The sequence below is a fragment of the Fusarium verticillioides genome, chromosome 5, assembly GCF_000149555.1.
Source record: "Fusarium verticillioides 7600 chromosome 5, whole genome shotgun sequence".
NCBI lineage: Eukaryota > Fungi > Ascomycota > Sordariomycetes > Hypocreales > Nectriaceae > Fusarium > Fusarium verticillioides.
The window spans coordinates 1,601,069-1,615,385 of record NC_031679.1 but is presented as its reverse complement, the minus strand read 5'-3'; the positions used below and the strand labels follow the sequence as shown (position 1 = coordinate 1,615,385).

At 46.1% G+C, this 14,317-nt stretch overlaps 6 protein-coding genes across 7 annotated transcripts; 4 read left to right on the top strand and 2 right to left on the bottom strand.

Moving 5' to 3' along the window:
• The first annotated feature begins 486 nt into the window (after positions 1–486).
• Positions 487–4,827, top strand: FVEG_02868 (Fe-S cluster assembly protein DRE2). Its single transcript, XM_018890386.1, has 3 exons — positions 487–553; positions 607–1,659; positions 1,715–4,827. The coding sequence occupies exons 2-3, from the start codon at positions 972–974 to the stop codon at positions 2,020–2,022; spliced, it is 996 nt and encodes a 331-aa protein (XP_018746685.1). The 5' UTR covers positions 487–553; positions 607–971; the 3' UTR covers positions 2,023–4,827.
• On the bottom strand, positions 1,908–4,600 carry FVEG_02869 (carboxypeptidase D). Its single transcript, XM_018890387.1, has 3 exons — positions 4,188–4,600; positions 3,766–4,126; positions 1,908–3,715 (listed from the first exon to the last, which is right to left on the bottom strand). Exons 1-3 carry the CDS (start codon positions 4,370–4,372, stop codon positions 2,405–2,407), a joined length of 1,857 nt encoding a protein of 618 aa, XP_018746686.1. The 5' UTR covers positions 4,373–4,600; the 3' UTR covers positions 1,908–2,404.
• Positions 4,828–5,318: 491 nt separating the features above from the next.
• Positions 5,319–6,641, top strand: FVEG_02870 (carboxypeptidase D). Its single transcript, XM_018890388.1, has 6 exons — positions 5,319–5,412; positions 5,464–5,812; positions 5,876–5,893; positions 5,949–6,059; positions 6,114–6,232; positions 6,284–6,641. The coding sequence occupies exons 2-6, from the start codon at positions 5,494–5,496 to the stop codon at positions 6,338–6,340; spliced, it is 624 nt and encodes a 207-aa protein (XP_018746687.1). The 5' UTR covers positions 5,319–5,412; positions 5,464–5,493; the 3' UTR covers positions 6,341–6,641.
• A 390-nt stretch (positions 6,642–7,031) lies between these two features.
• On the top strand, positions 7,032–8,560 carry FVEG_02871 (methionyl-tRNA formyltransferase). Its single transcript, XM_018890389.1, has 4 exons — positions 7,032–7,337; positions 7,394–7,464; positions 7,525–7,640; positions 7,689–8,560. Exons 1-4 carry the CDS (start codon positions 7,076–7,078, stop codon positions 8,350–8,352), a joined length of 1,113 nt encoding a protein of 370 aa, XP_018746688.1. The 5' UTR covers positions 7,032–7,075; the 3' UTR covers positions 8,353–8,560.
• FVEG_02872 (hypothetical protein) lies at positions 7,280–10,804 on the bottom strand. 2 transcript variants are annotated; one of them, XM_018890391.1, is made up of 3 exons: positions 10,255–10,804; positions 8,445–10,204; positions 7,280–8,388 (listed from the first exon to the last, which is right to left on the bottom strand). In XM_018890391.1, the coding sequence occupies exons 1-2, from the start codon at positions 10,627–10,629 to the stop codon at positions 8,555–8,557; spliced, it is 2,025 nt and encodes a 674-aa protein (XP_018746690.1). In that variant the 5' UTR covers positions 10,630–10,804; the 3' UTR covers positions 7,280–8,388; positions 8,445–8,554. The 2 variants fall into 2 exon arrangements, with proteins under 2 accessions (XP_018746690.1, XP_018746689.1); XM_018890390.1 differs by having other exon boundaries at positions 7,280–10,204.
• Positions 10,805–12,838: 2,034 nt separating this feature from the next.
• Positions 12,839–13,675, top strand: FVEG_02873 (hypothetical protein; the record flags this gene model as incomplete). Its single annotated transcript, XM_018890392.1, has 2 exons — positions 12,839–13,042; positions 13,103–13,675. 2 exons carry the CDS (start codon positions 12,839–12,841, stop codon positions 13,673–13,675), a joined length of 777 nt encoding a protein of 258 aa, XP_018746691.1.
• Between the last annotated feature and the right edge of the window lie 642 nt (positions 13,676–14,317).

Here is a 14,317-nt window from a genome sequence, read left to right as displayed (position 1 = left end):
GGCGCATATCGAAACCAAACAGCAATCGTACTGTTCGGGATTGGTCCGACATCGCCCACCGCCCGTTCCCGACCCGTACTGCAATATCTACTACGGTAGGTGGTTCCGAGCCGTTGTCTCCCCCACCCTTGGCTCGGATTACCAATGATCATATCCATGTCAGCTACCCATTGCCCGACCTGGGAGCAAGAAAGCATGGCCTTTAGAAGCGGGTGTCAAAATAACTGTAAATAACTTAGTAAAAAGCCCCTTAACATGAGGCTATGTTACCTAAATATTTTTGTGACCTAGGATCGAAGTCTTGAGTTTTCTTTCCTCGCCAGCCTAGCTCGGGTACCTAGAATTGAAGTGTGGAAGAAATAAGGTAGAAAGAAGAGCTCAGAACCAAACAGGGTTGAGAAAGATCAAGTCGTATGGTTTGATAGGTAACTCTTAGCTACCAAAGACCACAAATTTCTTGCATCTCCGGGAAATGCAAACGGCAACACCAACACCAATTCTAAGAGGCTACTTCGTTATCAACTTATCGGCGACAACTGATTGTGACTGCATGGTTGTAGCCATTCCCAATATGATGGGCTCTCTAATGACCTTTTAATTCGGCAGAAGTACTCGGCGCCTCCGCAGTCGGAATAAGGGCCCTTTCGAAGAAGCCAAAAAACCCCCGCCGTGGAAAAGCAGAAAAATGACCCCGCAACCCTGATATCAGATGCAGTACCGTTCATCTGATAGTCAGGCCACACGGTACAGTCTCTCGTATGCTAGGGCATATTGCACAGTTCATATTGGCCGTGCACGGTACTACCGTTCTTTGACTAATCCAGGACACCACCTAGCGACCGCCGAGTCAAAAAGTCTGGGTCTAACATCACCTTGGAGATCTTAAAAACGTTCTGTCCCTCATCTTTCCTTACTCTCTCGTTCCCCTCCCCTCTCATTGATTTTGCCTTTCTGTTGTCTATTCACTCGCCATGGCGCCCGCGACCCTCATGATCGATCCCAGTGACGACTTCGTCATGCCTGTCACAAAGTCTGTCCAATCTACCTCGCCACCCAAGCGAACGCTTCTTCTGGCGCCTCCTTCTCTTGCTTCCAATTCCGACGCGCTCACATCTATCCTCGCCGATTATGATCGCTCCGTCACCGATCTCCAGATGCTTGACCGTCTCTCCCTGGGATTGGTCACATTACCTCCTTCCACCTACGACCTTGTCTTGGTCCTGTCCGATGCCTCTTCTATGTTAGGCGAATCCCTTGCTTTGATGAACCGAACTGTCCTTGGATCTCTCGCCGAGTCCCTAAAGCCTAGCGGTCGTCTACAGTCTCAAGATGGCAACAGCCTGGAGGAGTCCACTTTGTCAAAAGAAGCAGTTTTGGCCGGGTTGATATCATCGCGGGGTGGTTTTGAGAAACCCGACTACGGTGAGAATGACGGAGCCATTACTCTGAAGTTTGGCAAGAAGAAATCCCAGCCCGCTTCTCTCGCAGATGGCTCTGTCCCTCTGAACCTGAAGAGGAAGCCCACTGAGGCGAAACCGAAACCAGCGGTCCCTGCCGGCGTCGGCTTCATCGATCTTGAAGACGACCTTGAGGACGACGATCTAATTGACGAGGATACTCTCATGACTGAAGCGGATCTGGCGAGACCCATCAATATCCGTAGGTAACCCCTGCAAGTGCTTCCGTAGTCGAATATATCCTGACAATATACTAGCTGCGGAATGTCTACCCAAGGCTGGCAAACGTCGTCGGGCCTGCAAGGACTGCACATGTGGTTTGGCCGAACGTCTTGCTGCCGAAGACGCCGATAAGCGCGCAACCGCCGACAAAAAACTTGAGAGCATTAAACTGGCAACAGACGACCTGGCCGAGATCGACTTCACCGTGCAAGGTAAGGTTGGCTCATGCGGCAACTGTTCCCTTGGCGACGCTTTCCGTTGTGACGGATGCCCTTATATTGGGCTTCCTCCCTTCAAGCCAGGTGAAGAAGTTCGCCTGCTCAATAACGATGTGCAACTCTAAAGTTTGGCTTATACAATCTTTCTTTCTTCATGGGCAACGATGGCGCAGCACTGCAGGCGTAAATACAAGCTTTACTTGATAGGCGGACTGTTTGCTTTGGAACATGGAACACGATACACAGGCTGCAAGCCACACAAGGATCTCGGGGCAAGGTTTCACGGAGGGCTCAGATCTACATACGGAGTTTGTCGGCGTAGGATTACCAACTTAGATGATGACAAAATTGATTTGATTCGCGAGATGAATGAGGAAAACGCCAGACCTCCCAATTGTGACAGAACCAACCACTTTATGCAAAAGAACCAGGGCGCCAGCTAAATATACAACCAGAGAAATCGTATTCAGGGTGGAAACGAGGCCCGTTCATGACCTCGGCTTGAAATTATTCGGCGTACTTGGTGACAAACTTCTCGCTACTGTCATGATTCGCTGGAAACCTAGCACTGTTGCTGGTTCCCGGTGTTGTTACATGCAAATCGTCCAGTTCGCTTTCATCAAAAGCCGCCGACTCAAGATCACCAGGCTGTGACTTGGCTCGGTGGCCGTTGGGTTGACTGGAAAGATCGTGATCAGCCAAAGCAGAATAGGCAGCGCCCCTGCGACGTTCACGCCATATCCAGTATCCCCAGACGATGACACCAATGATGACGATGACCAGAACAATTTCGCCAGACTTGTAGTATGCTGCCCACTTGGCCTCGTCCAACTGCTTTTGGTGTTCCTCGTCGGCGGTCTTAGTACTGTTCTTGGCGTCGCCAACGCTGGTCTTTGGCCCCTTCTCGCCATCAATGCGACTGTCAGCAGGGTCGCCGCCAACTCTGCTGATATCAACGCCCATGAAGCGGTCCAGCATATCTCGGCTTCTTCGTGGAAGGTCGAAAGGGACCATGTGGGAGGAGTTATAGACAAGAACATATGTCAAGTTTCGGGCCTCTTGCCAGAAACCAGCTGTCTCGTCCTCAAAAGTCCAGTCACGCCGAGGAGCCCAGTTGCCGGGTGTTACTTCGAAACCCTTCCCACCGTTCCACTCCATCTTGCTAAGCATGTTTTCGGTTCCAATGTGGTTGCAAATGAGATCCTCAGCTCCAGAGAAGAGCATGATAGGAACCTCCTTAAGGAGAGCGGGCAGGAGATCAACCGAGGGTTTAGACTTCCTTGCGTTGAAGGCACCTCCAACAGCACCGTTACACTCAGTCCAACCGACAGATTTTTTAATGCCATCGACGTGAAGGGCTTTCGTAACCTCGGGCTTTCTCAAGTAAGGAGTTAGGTGCACCAGATCCGGAGGCCAGTTCATGCCGCAGCTAGGGTATGAATCTTTCAGTCGCACATCGTACATGTTAACGCATGCATTATCGCCGTCACCGTTCTTGGTTAGTCTGAGCATGTTTGACAAGATAGCTTCGCATTCGCCGTAATCAACATGGCCGACATCCGAGGCCATCATTCTTTGACAATTGCGCAGATCGCCTTGCAGTTGCTTGTGCTCGTCGGAATCCTTCTTGATCAGACCCTTCTGTATGGCAAATGTAATATAAGCGGGATACTGTTCGATTGGGTCGATCCAGCCATTGCCGATCAATAGTCCTTTCAGGTTCCATGCGGTTGCAGGATTCTTCATGTTGCGATCGAGAATAGCCCTGGCGATGTATGGGATATGCTGTCCAGCGTAAGACTCGCCTGCGATGTATATCTGCGTTGTTCTTAGCAAATTGAAATGCCCAAAAGGAAGAGGCTGCTCACATCATCGCGATCGTACTGGGGAAACAGAGCGAACCACTTCTCAAGGAATTTGACAAATTGATCCGCCATTTCTTTGAGTTCGTGTATATAGTTATTGGTGTCAACCGAGCTGAAGCCGGTGCCTACAGGGTTATCGACGAACAGCAGGTTGGCGAATTCGTTCCACGAGCCATTGTTGTAGACCAAATGGTCTTGATCCTTGAGCCGATAGGGGCCGATTTCCATCATGGAGCCATCTTCTGAACTGCAGCCTGGTCCACCATTGATCCAAATAACGGTCCGTTGTCTATCAGCGATGTGTTGGTTCTCAAAATGCCAAAAGAACAAGTTCCCATGAGTATCTGGGGTGACTTCGATGTGACTAAAAGGGACGCGGATGCGTCAGTAAGCCTGGAGCAAAGGGAGGAAGCAGTTTGTCTAACCCAGCGTGCATCTTGACATCGGGCCCATCGGTGGGCAAACCCGGAAGGTCGCGAACATAGTAGTCGGCAGCTGCAGCTTTTGTTGCGGTCGCATCGTTTACAGCGATGGCTAAAGTTGGTGCGAGGCAGAAGGAGACAAGGGCGGCCCATCGTCTCGGGGACGGAATCATGGATTTGAGGACCATGATGAAGTTGCGGACGAAGGACGCCGCGGGTGACGTTAAAGAACACAGAAAGGAAGGGCGAGTACTTATAAGAGGACGGAATGTTAAGATCAAACAGACAAAGAATTGAAGGTCCTCCTCGTCGTCGACGACATGGAAAACAATCAGAGTTGCTGTTGGAATGAAGGTGCCTTGGTTGATAAAGGGACAATCCAGCCAGTACTTGGGACCTAAGTTACGTTAGTCCAGGAGAGATGAGGTGGCCCCTCGGGACCCCGGGACGGTTTATAGTGGGGACCATGCTAGCTTCCGTACTGTCGCTCGTCGCAGCTGTGGCTTGGTGCTTTACTTCTGGTTGTAGTGGATGAGGTAGGAAGGTAATTCCTCCAGGCAAGGGGTGCATTTGCCTCTAATTTGGACTACCTACTCCTTTGATGTCCGTAAGAACCACGCATTTTCTTCTTCTTCTTCTTCTTCTTCTTCTTATTTTGTTTTACTCCGACGCAATCAATAATACATAACCTTTAATTTCCTTATGCCGGTTCCTGTTGGCCGACGTGTTCATGTTTGTCTTTTTAGTATCGTGGCGCTATTGACTTTGCTCCTACTGGTACTCAATAAGAAATATCTTCGTGAACGTCGGATATAACAGTATAAACGGTATGCATTATCAATGTATCGACTGCATGACCTCCAATAATCACTCGTCACTGGCTTACTCTGTTGTTTCTCCCGGCATTCTTCCACATTTATTTATGATCAAGTTCAAAATCAATAAGACGTAGCGATATTCAGTATTGGAAAAGCGAGAGGAATGGATTAAAAATCTTGGTGCATCTGCTCGATAATTCCTATTGCTTCAGCCTTCTCAATGTACTAACTTTCAAGCTACGGACCTAGTAGACAGATGGATAAGGTACCTTAGGTAGGGAGTCTCAAAACCCTCTCCAACTAAACCAATCCGAGTCTCCACCACATTCACTTTTGTGAAGTCCCATATTCAAGGTGCAACTGAACGTCTATCAATATCAGAAGTCATCAATCAATAGCACAAGCCTTCAGTATTTACCACCATTACTTGCCTAGCGTACGCGCCACTGACTTTTAATCAGCATTGCCCCTCGCCAGAGAACAAAGAAGAAATGGCAGCCTCTGGGAAGACTTTTATTGTCGAGCACCTCGACCCAGAGCTAGGCCCTTGGTCCGAACTCGAGTATCTGGCCATTGCACGCGAGACACAAGCGACTCATGGTTCTTTCATCCTCTCCAGTTTACCTTCTGCGTTCCAGGTTCCAGCAGATCTGGCCAGCAACCCCGCCTTCACTGCTGAGCAGCGTGGTGTTGAGGAGCTCTACGCCGCCAACAAGTCGCGAGTTTGTCTGCTAGACCCATCAGCCGCCAAGGATCTCTCTCCTAAGGATGGTGAGAACTTTGATGCCTTCTTATTTGGAGGCATTCTTGGTACGTAAAATGCATGAGGAACGGCAGACGTACTGTCACTAACGTTTCATGTTTGTGTGATAGGCGATGATCCTCCTCGAGGTTTGTGACTCTTAGGAAAAAATTTTGCTTGATACATTTTGACCAGAGATCTTAGACCGTACTTCAGAGCTTCGAAAGAAGGGCTTTGAAGGTCGCAGACTCGGCCCCAAGCAGATGACAACAGACACGGCCGTCCGGGTTACTCGTATTGTTGTTCAAGACAAGGGTTCGTTATCCGCCTACTGGCCCCTGTAGCTCGGAAGCTTATGATGACCACCAGTGCCACTTGATCAGGTGCCCTACCTGGACTTCCCTGAGCTCAAATTCAACGAACACGAGAGCACCGAGATGCCCTTCCGATATGTACAGGGTGAAGACGGCAAGCCTATCATGCCCAAGGTTTGTGGGGCCATTTAACTATACTCACCAGAATCTAACAGTCTCCTCTAGGGCATGGTCGAGTTGATTCAAAAAGATGCTGATAAGGCTGTGGATGATCTCTTCTAAATAAATCAAAATAAACAATGCTATCCACTGTCTGGACCCAGTTGCTGGGTATAAGACTTGACTATTCTTTGTCATCACCAGGGGCTACTTAAAAATCGCTTCAGCAAGCGTGATTCTTCATGACAATGCAGTTGAACTGTCAACTAAAGACTTGTGTAATAAGTTATTAGCTCGATAACTATGTTGACATGCGGATGAAGATAGCAATAAGCCTCAATATCTAGCCTCTGAACCACGTACATTACTTTTGGACGGTCTTGAGTTTTGGTTCGCAGTTCACAATCACCTAATAATACCAGGTTCTTCCAGCTCCTGCCTGCTATCTACTACCCTATCTAGTTCTCAAATACATAATAGCCGAGCCCATGAGTTCCTTGCTTGCTTCCAAAACTGCCCGTATACAGCACGCGCCTTTACATGAGTGACGACTTTGCTCCATAGCTGCCGCTTCGGCAAATGAATAAACGAAGAACAAATCAGGCAAAAAAAGAATTTGATAGAATTGCCAGATTTCATGGCAAGGGTTTTTGTATGGTGTAAAGTTCCTTCTGAGAGGGTCTGCTCGGTTCAAGCGAGTGAGATAGGTCTTTCTTCATGCCAAAAAAGCCAATGCAGATAAGCGGAGATGCAACAAACGCGATTGTTTTATATAGGCAGTCGCTTCAGGCTGCTAACCTTATTGATACGCCAACAAATAACAAACAGAACCAAGTGGCTCGATACTAACGTGAGAGCATGATTCTATTTACCGTTGCCAAATCTAGATCATTGTTCGATGTGCGAGTTCCTCAATGGCGAAGGCTCTTCTCTCAAAATGTGACTCGAAAATCGCCAGATTCGCTGCGCATTCTCTTCTGCGGATCTGATGAGTTCAGTTGCGCTTCTCTGGAAGCTATTCATAAAGAGCATCGCCACAATAAGAACCTTGTAGAGTCGTTGGATGTAATGGTTTTGCCGCCACGACGCATGGGAAGAGGTTTCAAAACACTGAGAGAAGGTACGCCAAATCCATGAGAAAACCACGATATTGTGCTTATTTATATATCGATTCAGTACCTTGTAAGTTGCTGGCAGAAAATTTGAGATTGAATATTCACCAGCGCAAAACCTTCACAGGATGGGATGTAAGTTTGCATGCTTCCTCGCTGAGCACTTCCCGGAAACTCAGTGACTAAAAACGGTAGCTCCCGGAAGGAATAAATCTTGTCATAGCAGTGTCCTTCGGATTATTCGTCCCGCCCAGGATCTTAACTTCGGCCAAATATGGCGGACTCAACGTCCATCCTTCTCTGCTACCTGAGTAAGTCTCATGCCGCATACTTCCACCAGAAACCTAAACAAAAACTAGTCTTCGTGGGCCTGCTCCTATCCATCATGCGATTCTCCAAGGATATGACTACACGGGAATCTCATTACAAACATTAGACCACAGAACCTTCGATCATGGAACTGTCCTGTCTCAAACCTCTCGTCCCGGAATATCGATACCTCCAGGCTGCACCGTCCAGGAACTGACAAGCCTCCTGGCACCGATTGGAGCGCAAATGTTAATTCAAGGTCTACGAGATGGAGTCTATGTGCCGCCTCGCCAGAATGCAGGATGGAGAGCAGAAGAGCTGAGCGACGAGCATCTCGTACACGCGCCCAAGGTCACAAAGGCTGATGGACGTATAAAATGGACTCAGTGGACAGGGGACGACATTGTGCGAAGGATACGAGTTCTTGGGTCTGTATGGACTCATGCTGTCAACAGGAAGGGAGATAAAAAGCGTTTGATTTTCCAAGATGTCGAGACCATATCCTCAAGGGATATCGGGAATCGTGGAGCAAAAGTCCACCTCCTTGAGGACACTGGGGTTGTCTTGGAGACTCCAATTTGGGATCAAGGCGATGGCAGCTGTGCCATACGCGCTCTGGACGGCAGCGTAATTCGCGTGAAGAAGATTAAGGAGGAAGGGAAGTCGCAGCGTGATGCAATGACGGGACTGAGGGGCTACATCGCTGATGACTAGATCTAGGCCTAGGCTTTGAGATCTATTATGTCCATGCTGCAACGTTGAAGTCAGGTTTTTTGTCGTGTCATGAGGAAAAGTATGGTCCATACCATCGTAGCATAAGTCGTTCAGTTTCTCCGCCTATCCATTTTGTATGACACTTAGAGGGTATCGTTCAACTCCTAGTTCCTGTTCAACCACCATATCAAGTCTAAGCGACTCATGCAAGCCTTGTCCGAATCCATTCTGCCCATTTGCAAAGATCCTCCATATATTCTAGCAGCTTTCCCAAATCTGCCCGCGTGAGTTCTTTGCCCTTCATTCTACTATCCTCGCCACGGGGAATGACATTCTCCTCGACAACTTCCACGATTCCGTCCTCGAGTACCTTCAAGGTAATATTGGCAGTGGAATCTCGGAATGGGAAGACAACTTGAAGGTGTGGAATCGGATGAACCCACAGCGTAACGTCAAGCTTGACCTCCGGCGCAGCCGCAGGATGCTCGTTAGTCACAGAAGCTGAGCTCATAAACTCCGTCAACTCATCTCTGGTAGTTAAATTGGATTTCGGTACCGGCGATGCGGTGTTTACTTGTTTGGGTAATTTCTCAAGTTGGTTCGTCTGTGATCCAAAGCTGTTCTCTAGCAAAGTTGCGACAAACGCATACTGTCGAAGCAAGGGGAGCATTTCGATGAGCTGCTGAGGATGAGAGAATGGAATTTCAGTCACCACTTGTGAATATATTTGCTTATAGATATACAATGTGTTCTGATGAGGCTTGATGGTAGCTTTCTGATCTTTGTTGTAGATGCGGACATCACGGCTGCGAGAGATTGCACGGAGCTCGCTAGGATCCTGAGCACTTCCCGGGGGGATAGGGAAGAAGAGACTGTCAAAAGTTGGTGAGTACCCAAACAATGGGTTGGCGTTAACATTGGCGTATGAGTGCAACCGGAGCCAGTCGTTCTGGGGCAGGATGACAGGAGGGTCAAAGGTGGCGACGAACATAACCTGTGGCACCCTGGCTGTTGAGAGATCTGGCTGGAGCATCTCCATGCTAGCATCCTTGTTTTCTTCTGAGTGCGGAAGCACGACGTTATCGGGTTCCTGCCAGTCCAGATTGGGACGCTTAGGGTCCATCGAGGGCTCTGCCTTCACAACATCCTTGGAGATCCAGTCCTCAGAGACGCGAACCGGCATGTGGCCCATGCCTCCTGTTGAAGCACACCCGATGAGGAGAGACCAGACCGGTTCATGAGAAGAAGCGAATGAAGCCAACTTGGTGTTGGTTGGCTGTACAAGGCGAAGGGCCTTCCAGTACTGGAGTGCAAGGCCCACTCGGTCTTTCGAATGCATAACGGGGTAGCCATGTCGCGTGCACATCGCCATGGTAGACAGCTCACTGTCCGGCTTGCCACCCATTCCGGGTTCATCACGAAGTCGAGCAACATCCCATCGGTGAAGCCTTTCTAAGCTCACATAAATGCCAGCCAATGCCTCATGACAGTCGAGACCAGGGATGATGCTAAGCTTATCAAGGACGGCTAGTCGCTCGAGATTGGCCGCAAACTTGTCAAGAGTTTTTGTCAGTGGGCTCTGGTTGGGAAGAAGTTGCAAGTCCCTCAAGAGAATCTCGCTTGCTCGGGTAACATGATCGGTAACAGAGCGAGCAGATTCTGGGAAGGCCAGGGATATATTCTCGACAATATTATTGTGCAGGGTGATTTCCAGCTGAATGGCTGAGCCCGCTATCACAAGAGTTCTTTGCTTTCGGCCGTCGGGTGCTGTATGATCCTCCGAAAGGCAGTCCAGTCCTATTCGCTGCGCTAGGCGCTCAAGTCCTGCCTCGCTCACAAGTCCCTTCTTCTGCTACACTGAATTAGTAAGACGTCTGATCGCATAGGGGGCAATATAATTACATCCAGTGTGGCTATGATCGTTTCCAGGCGCTTCAACTTGTCGTCCTCACTCGCCAGGGCACCCAAAGAGCCCAGGCCACCAACGCCGACATTATCGAGTCCCATATCGAGCCCATTGGGTATTCCAAGGGCGCCCATTGCGGCGGCTGTCGAAGGGCTGTCGAAGTTAAGAGGAGCATTAGATGCGTGCGCCATCAAGGTTGATGCGGCAGGCGACTTTTTGAATTGTTGAGGGGATGATCGTGGTCCCCTGGGCGAAAAGACAACATGGGCAGGATTTGAGAAGGGAGTTGATACAGGAGGAGTCGCGGCGGCGAGTTGCGAGGGGGTACGGCCCTGCTGCGAAGCATGCTTTGCGGCTGTTGGTGTCGCCATCGCGAAAGTGATGATGCCCTCCTGTGAGGGCGCGAATAGAGTTGTATCCCTTATATAAGAGGATGTAAAATGCGCCGTGTCAACAGGTAAGTTGCACTTTCAGAAACGGCTTCAAGACACGGCAAGGAATCTGGGGATTAACGACAGGTCGCCCTGGTTCGGTTCGAAATGTTTGGAGCTCCAGGTTGAAAGCAACAAAGATGGATCCGATAACGTCCCCCACCTAAAGACCGGCCACCCCCACAGACTGGCCACCTCGGCCAAAACACCAAAAACCCGATATTATAATCAATTAATTAATTATCATAACATTACATTTTTTATATTAAATAAAACTTCAGTTAGTAAATATTTAAATAGAAATTAATATAAAGATCCTTAAGTTTTAATTTCTTAACCCTATTAGCTATTCTTTCTAGTTATAAAGTCTTTTATATCTATTTATAAGCTTTCTTTATTACTAGAATCTTTATAAACTCTATATTTAGGTTATAGATAACCTTTTTATGCTATTTTAGTTGATTTTCTTTATTTTCCTGCTATAGAATACTTATTTTTCTATTCTATTACTTAATATTAAAATTATAATAGTCTAATTAACTACTAATTTTCCTAAAAAGTAGCCTAATGGTTAGATCTTGTGTTATAGAAGCTAGGACTTGGCCTAGAGCTTGCTAAAGCTATATAGATAAATAGGGAGTCTTTAGGAGACTTAAATCTTGCTTTTTTAGTGGTAAATTTACTGTAATAGTAAGAGAAGGTATCTTTATAATTATTAGGTTTATTAAGACCTTTGCTAGATTTATAAGCTATAGTCTAGTAGCTTTAAAGCTAGTAATTATATTAAACTTTATAATAGCTTCTCTCTAAGCCTTATTATAAGTATATAGAAATGTAATCTTATTAATATAACTATTATTAAAGATAGAAGTAAGATCTAAAAAAAGATAATAATATACCCTCTTTAGAGGACTAAAAACTGTAATATCTAGTAGCTAAAGGATATAGGAAGTATAAGTAGGAAGAAATAATAGATATATATTATTATTATAATATTCCTAAAGGAACTCTTTTATTATATAACTTCTATAATTATTAAGAATAAGAAGTTAAGGTTTATTTTTCTTTTTAGGCTATATTAATAGAATAAAGACTTTTCTTAATTAAACTAATACTAATTTATTACTTATCTATCCCTTATTACTATAAGTAAATTCTTAATCTTTTAAGAAGTCTAAATCCTTAGGGAAATATTATTATTAGACTATTTTCCTTTTAAAAATAACTATAGGTCTTAGGACCTTCCTAGTTACTAAGATATACTTAAAAATTATAATCTAGGTATAAGAACCAGGCTAATAAATAAGTACTAACTTCTTTAACTAATAACTAAAGAATAGACTATTTATTCCTATTCCTTTTATTATTCTAACTTTATTAATATTATATCTATTCCCCTGCTTAACTAGGCGTATTACTAGCATTATAAGAAGTATAAAGAATGCCTTTATTAGTTTAAAAGAAGCTCTATAATATCAATTAGAGTCAATTTTCTTACCTTTTAAAGTCTTAATATTAGGATTTTATCTTAAAAAGCCCTATAACTAGTTCTTTCTAATGCCTTCTAGGAAGCTGTTATAGATAGTAATCTTACTAGTAAACTCTCTAACTTACTAATATAATATAGGGTATCCTAGATTAGCTTAAATAATAATCTAGTCTTAAAAATACTTTTCCTAAGTATTAGAGAGCTTTTAGTAAGGGTTTTAGGCTTCTTTTAGTATTATATTTCCTTTAATCTAACCTTAGAGTATAGAATGGTTAATGCTATAAGCTTTAGCTACTTTATTTACTAATATACTGCCTATAACTATCTAAAATATAGTGCTTATATCTTTTTTAATAAAAGAAAGTATTTTAAATTAATTAGTATTAGTTTAAAATTAATTAGAATTAAATTAATAGAGTTATAACTATTTAAAGTATATACAAATTAGGTAGCTGGGTTAAAAATAAGGTGGCCAGTCTATAGGGGTGGCCGGTCTTTGGGTGGGGGACGTTAGGTAAAGAGCTCTGGCCGTATGTACCTGAGCTAGCTGAGTTGGAGTCCAGCCCCACCGAAGCGGAGCCGATAGTTAGTGGAGGTTGAATATGAAATGTAGCCCAGTGGATCGTTTCCTTAACATTGCCCTGAATTCTTCACTTCAACATGTCTGCTTCGAAAACCTGCCGAGCAGCCCGGTTGGCCGCGAAAACTGAGCTTATGGCTACGACTCATCTCAAGAATATAGAAATCGGGAAGCGCTCTATACGTCTCTTCGTCTCGCCCGCGCCAGTCAATTTTGCTGAGAGACGCTCTGTTTTGAGAGCGCTTGAACAATATGGCCCAGTAGAGTTCTTCAAGCTCATGCCGGTATGGCTGGTTTCGAACTGTGTGGACACTAGCTGTTTTCGCTGACTCTTTTAACTGTAGGGTCAAGGTTCTGCCTTCATATCACTGATGAAAGAAAGTGAAGCTGCCACCAAAGCCGTCTCTTCAAGCCCAGTCAACATTACCGTTCCTTCATCCTGCAAGGTGCCAAGGTCTGTTGTGAAAGTTGACGGGCTAAAACCGCGCTTTGAAAAGCAGCCTTCGCAGTCTTTTAGGTCAGAAGACAGCAAATTTGTCATCGAAATAACGGAGTCCCCCGCATATAATCATAAGGGCAGCTCCAGCTCGTTTCTCGCGAGCGTCTGGCCAGACTTTGTCACAAAAAATAAGACTCTTGCTTCAGAAACTCTGCAACAGTCGCTCCCTAATAGTATCGCAGCTAGGGGCTTGAGCCATTGGGCCGTTGATTTCGGACACGAACCAGCAATGGATTCCAGAAAGATTGACAGATTAGAAACCCGCAATTGGATTCCAACGAAGATAAAAACACCGCCTAGAAACCCAATACCGCAGGCAGTGGGAGAATGGGTGCGTCGAGAACATATACTGCCCCGCCAGCAATTAAGGACGGATGAGCAAGCGACGCGTACCACTCCCGAAGACCAAGACATCTGAATCACTCTCAGCTCCATTGCCCAAGGCTTAGGCGGCACTTGCGCAACACATTTCTACCACTCTCCACCTTGTTAACTCAGCCATGTTGACGATTCGCTTCATTCTCTGCATAGCGCAGATCTTGACTAGTTATCGCAATATGCAGCGCAGGACTGGGACAAAAGATTACACATGCGCCCAGGCACAGATATAAGGACACAGTCAAATGCATGCAAGACAGCTAGACAAAGAACGGGGTTCACCGAGCACTGAGCAGTCTGACAAGCGAATTTCTCCATGCCGTATTGATGTCTGGTATTCACCCACCCTGCTTTTCTGAACCACATTACAGTTCACACTAAAGATAAGTGTGACGCTGATTGGGAAAAGAAACAAGCAGAGCTTCTAAGCAAGGATCTTGGTACGATCTGACCTAGTTGGGTTAGTCTTGTCTGAAATGCAGGGTCAAAGGGCCAAGATTGATCTAAATCATCTAATTGACACAAAAGAGACACCCGATTCAAGAAATTCGGGGCGGCCTACACCCCGGTAGATGAGCCACGATTCGGCCAAAGCCACCAACTCTACGTCACTACGTAGCAGAGACGGCTTCTTGCGACGAGGATGCTATACCACGATATAGCCTGTCTTGGCTTTGATCAT

Coding starts and splice junctions, on each gene's coding strand:
- FVEG_02868 (XM_018890386.1), top strand. CDS start 972: ATGGCGCCCGCGACCCTCATGATCGATCCCAGTGACGACTTCGTCATG. Junction 1,660..1,714: donor GGCGAGACCCATCAATATCC/GTAGGTAACCCC, acceptor ACAATATACTAG/CTGCGGAATGTCTACCCAAG.
- FVEG_02869 (XM_018890387.1), bottom strand. CDS start 4,372: ATGGTCCTCAAATCCATGATTCCGTCCCCGAGACGATGGGCCGCCCTT. Junction 4,127..4,187: donor GATGTCAAGATGCACGCTGG/GTTAGACAAACT, acceptor CGTCCCTTTTAG/TCACATCGAAGTCACCCCAG. Junction 3,716..3,765: donor CCCAGTACGATCGCGATGAT/GTGAGCAGCCTC, acceptor AGAACAACGCAG/ATATACATCGCAGGCGAGTC.
- FVEG_02870 (XM_018890388.1), top strand. CDS start 5,494: ATGGCAGCCTCTGGGAAGACTTTTATTGTCGAGCACCTCGACCCAGAG. Junction 6,060..6,113: donor TATTGTTGTTCAAGACAAGG/GTTCGTTATCCG, acceptor GATGACCACCAG/TGCCACTTGATCAGGTGCCC. Junction 6,233..6,283: donor GCAAGCCTATCATGCCCAAG/GTTTGTGGGGCC, acceptor AGTCTCCTCTAG/GGCATGGTCGAGTTGATTCA.
- FVEG_02871 (XM_018890389.1), top strand. CDS start 7,076: ATGATTCTATTTACCGTTGCCAAATCTAGATCATTGTTCGATGTGCGA. Junction 7,465..7,524: donor AAACCTTCACAGGATGGGAT/GTAAGTTTGCAT, acceptor TAAAAACGGTAG/CTCCCGGAAGGAATAAATCT. Junction 7,641..7,688: donor CATCCTTCTCTGCTACCTGA/GTAAGTCTCATG, acceptor AACAAAAACTAG/TCTTCGTGGGCCTGCTCCTA.
- FVEG_02872 (XM_018890390.1), bottom strand. CDS start 10,629: ATGGCGACACCAACAGCCGCAAAGCATGCTTCGCAGCAGGGCCGTACC. Junction 10,205..10,254: donor CGATCATAGCCACACTGGAT/GTAATTATATTG, acceptor AATTCAGTGTAG/CAGAAGAAGGGACTTGTGAG.